The sequence below is a fragment of the Zingiber officinale genome, chromosome 5A (assembly GCF_018446385.1).
Source record: "Zingiber officinale cultivar Zhangliang chromosome 5A, Zo_v1.1, whole genome shotgun sequence".
Lineage (NCBI taxonomy): Eukaryota > Viridiplantae > Streptophyta > Magnoliopsida > Zingiberales > Zingiberaceae > Zingiber > Zingiber officinale.
The window spans coordinates 13,566,564-13,570,208 of record NC_055994.1 but is presented as its reverse complement, the minus strand read 5'-3'; the positions used below and the strand labels follow the sequence as shown (position 1 = coordinate 13,570,208).

The window sequence follows — 3,645 nt, the reverse complement described above, 5'->3', positions numbered from 1 at the left end:
ATGACTCCTTGTGAAACTTTTGTATATTCTACTCGTGATTCTTGGCCATCTTCCAGATTCATCTAAGGGAATTTCTTAAGCATGAGATGCTATTCGTATGCTGCTTGGTCAGCCATTCACTTCCATTATTGTCGACGTTTTATTTATGTTGGTTTGTTGGAATTTCACCTTTTTTAAATTAATAAAATTGTTATATAGTTCAAGAGAGACGCCGTGCCCTTTCTTCAACCATGCGGTCAAATCTACGGACGCCGGAATGAAGAAGGCAATGTGGCTAACTCTGACGGGGCTAGAGGGATGGGCGTTTACCAACTGTCCTCGATAAAATTGATATTCAGGCTCAGCTAATAATTAAGTCGTTGTCTGGGCACAACTATATAAAGCTCCCGTAAAGCACAGCCAAGCCACGGCACATCGAGATTCAAGATGGAGTTACAGGTCCCTTCCCTTCCCGTCTTGCTCTCCAGTTTCTTGGTTCTTCTGATCATCGTCAGGAGGGTCTTCAGCTCCAAGCCTAAGCACGTAGGGCCGGAGTTTCCCACCCCCTCAAGGCTTCCCTTCATCGGCAGCATTCATCATCTCATCGGCAAGCTGCCCCACCATGCGCTCCGCGACCTGGCCCGCAAGCATGGTAATGTCATGAAACTCCGCCTCGGCCAAGTCGACCAAATCATATTCAGCTCGCGGGAGGGCGCGCAGCAGGTGCTCAAGGCGCAGGACGCCAACTTCGCCTTTCGCCCTGAGTTCACCGCCGCCAAGATCATTGCGTACGGCCAGAGCGACATCGCCTTCTCCAACGGCGAGTACTGGCGCCAGCTGCGCAAGATTTGCGTCATGGAGCTGCTCGGTGCGAAGCGTGTCAAGTCGTTTGTGTCTTTGAGGAAAGAGCAGGTCGGTCGTCTCATGAGCGACGTCAGCAATGCTGCTGCCAATGGGAAGCCAATCAACCTAGGGGAGAGGCTGAACGAGTTAACCAACTCTATCGTGGTCCAAGCTTCGTTTGGGAGAAGGTGCCAGCAACAGAAGAAGTTCATGGAGACCATCAAAGAAGTCATCAAAATGGCTAGCGGATTTAGCGTTGGTGATCTCTTTCCGTCTCTCAAGGTCGTTGATGTCCTCACTGGATTTAGCACTCAGTTAATCAAATATCACAACAAACTAGATGCGATCCTCGATGCGACAATCAAGGAGCATCAGATGACCCGCGATGGAGATGAAGAGGAGGAGGATCTTATTGACGTTTTACTCAGGCTCAAAGATGAAGGCAACCTAGAAGTGCCAATCACGTTTGACAACATCAAGGCTGTTGTGATTGTGAGTATACATATATGTGCCTATATATATATTTCATATAGCTAGCAACAGATTAATCAAATTTATAATTAATGATTTCTTCATTGGTTGATTCGAACAGGATATGTTTGCTGGAGGAACGGAGACAACCGCAAACACCATTGAATGGGCTATGTCTGAGCTCATGTTGCGCCCTTCGACATTACAGAGAGCTCAAAAAGAGGTCAGAGAAGCTATGAAGGATAAAGGTTATATCGAGGAGACTGATGTTCCACAATTTAGCTATCTCCATGATGTGGTCAAAGAAACTTTAAGGTTGCATCCACCATTCCCCCTCTTGTTTCCACGAGTGGGTCAAGAGACTACTGAAGTTCTTGGCTACACAATTCCTGCTGGATCAAGACTCCTCATCAATGTCTGGTCACTAGGGAGGGATCCAAGATACTGGAAAGAAGCTGACAGCTTTAAGCCGGAGAGATTTGAGGAAGGTGTCAACAGAGAATTTAAAGGCAATGACTTTGAGTTCTTGCCATTTGGCGCAGGTAGAAGGATGTGTGCAGGCATGACCTTCGGATTGACAACTTTAGAACTGACATTGTCTAAATTTCTGTTCCACTTTGATTGGGCGTTTCCAAAGGGAGTGAAAGCAGAGGACATTGACATGTCTGAATCTTTTGGTGCAAGTGCTTCAAGGAAGGTTAATCTTCTCTTAGTTCCTTCACTTCGCTACCCCTTCCCGACCTTGGACTAGCAGTGAAGAGTTACCAGTTGAAGCATTATCTTATACAAAGTTATGTAGACTTCGACAACGATAATAATGTTCCATGAGAATAATTGAGAGCACCTCTCGGAGATGTAGTTTGGTGCTTTTATAAATTGGTTGTGCTTAAATATATATTCAAAATATTTAATTGTCTTTTGTTATTAACTTCACTGATTTATTATTATTTCAAAAAACACTATCAAAATCTTCGATTAAGTTCTCCAACCATAGGCAAAGGAGTAGAAGACTTTGGGGTAAATTTCCTTTAAGTTTGTTGCATGAGCAACAGAGAAATTCTAATGTGTCATTCCCCCCCCACTGTGCTTCCTGGAATCAACCTCTCCAAAAGTGGCTTTATTCCATTAATTAGAGCTTATCAAGAATTTTATTAATTAGAGCTTTATAAGAGACATGCCTCATCCTCCTCCCCGAAAGTCTCTCAAATGTCCTCATACTCCTGAATAAGCATTTTTCATCCCCTTACTTCAGCCAACATATTAGTCCTTCTCTTGGCCTTAACCTACTTATGAAATTTGTTGTAGTTCCTATCCCCACTATTTACCCAATTAAGCCTAGCTTTGGATTTTTACTAAATCTTGTTCTATCTTTTTATATCTAGAAACCTCTGAAAACATCTTTAAACCATTATATTTTACATTGAATCTTAAGCACAAAGTCACTACTTTTATTCAAGGTTAGTGTCTAATGATAATAATAGGGCGGTAAACGAGCCAAGCTGAATTAAGTTTTATGATGTTCAAACTTATTTGATAAGGTAACTAAGTTAAACAAAATCGAATTTAAAATTAAAAAGGTTGTTTAAATTTGGCTTGGTTTCTTTTTTATAAGAATGAGTTATTAGTTCTAGGAAAACCTAAGCTGCATGAATTTTAAAACACAAGAACTCACATATAGGAAATATAGAACAAAATCAAGTTTCATCAATCAAACATAGCATACATAGTAATACATAAACGGAAAGATAAGGGAACTTAATTGAAGAACCATTATCCTTGTCCTTTAGCATCGTTTGGAAGATTCTGAGAAAAAAGAAGAAGCGAAAGCAAACTGAGAAGATCTTCCTTGGGTGCTAGGGTTGATGGGCTGAAAAGTTCTAGGTCAATGGGAAACCAAGAGCTCTGTCAAGATTTTCCTAAACCATTGGGGGCCTCCCCTTTATATAGGAATCTAATTTATTATCAACCTATAGATGATAATGGATTGGGCTAAAGGGTTTTATACATTGAATCCACATCTAATAATCCGAAACTCAATAAACATAAATTAGATCACTTAAACGTATTCGGATTACATTCACATGTTTAACTTATAAATAAACCCACCTAATAGGGATAATAAAAGCTAACAATCTCCCACTTGGACTACATGTGAGTTGTATATGAAATATAAGTAAAACTTTAGTTGATATCAAACTTTATGAGTACAAGATAATAAATAATTTGTTCCATTAACTTCATTAGTATAAGATTAATGAGATCATAACTATTGTATATGAATGTAATAAACACCAATAATAATCATAATGCCAATAACATTAATGACATAAATCAAGATGTGAATATATAATG

At 40.2% G+C, this 3,645-nt stretch overlaps 1 protein-coding gene across 1 annotated transcript; it reads left to right on the top strand.

Annotated features, from left to right (window-relative positions):
* Positions 1-393: 393 nt before the first annotated feature.
* Positions 394-2,226, top strand: LOC121980231 (premnaspirodiene oxygenase-like). Its single transcript, XM_042532201.1, has 2 exons — positions 394-1,314; positions 1,415-2,226. The coding sequence occupies exons 1-2, from the start codon at positions 427-429 to the stop codon at positions 2,042-2,044; spliced, it is 1,518 nt and encodes a 505-aa protein (XP_042388135.1). The 5' UTR covers positions 394-426; the 3' UTR covers positions 2,045-2,226.
* The last annotated feature ends 1,419 nt before the right edge of the window (positions 2,227-3,645 follow it).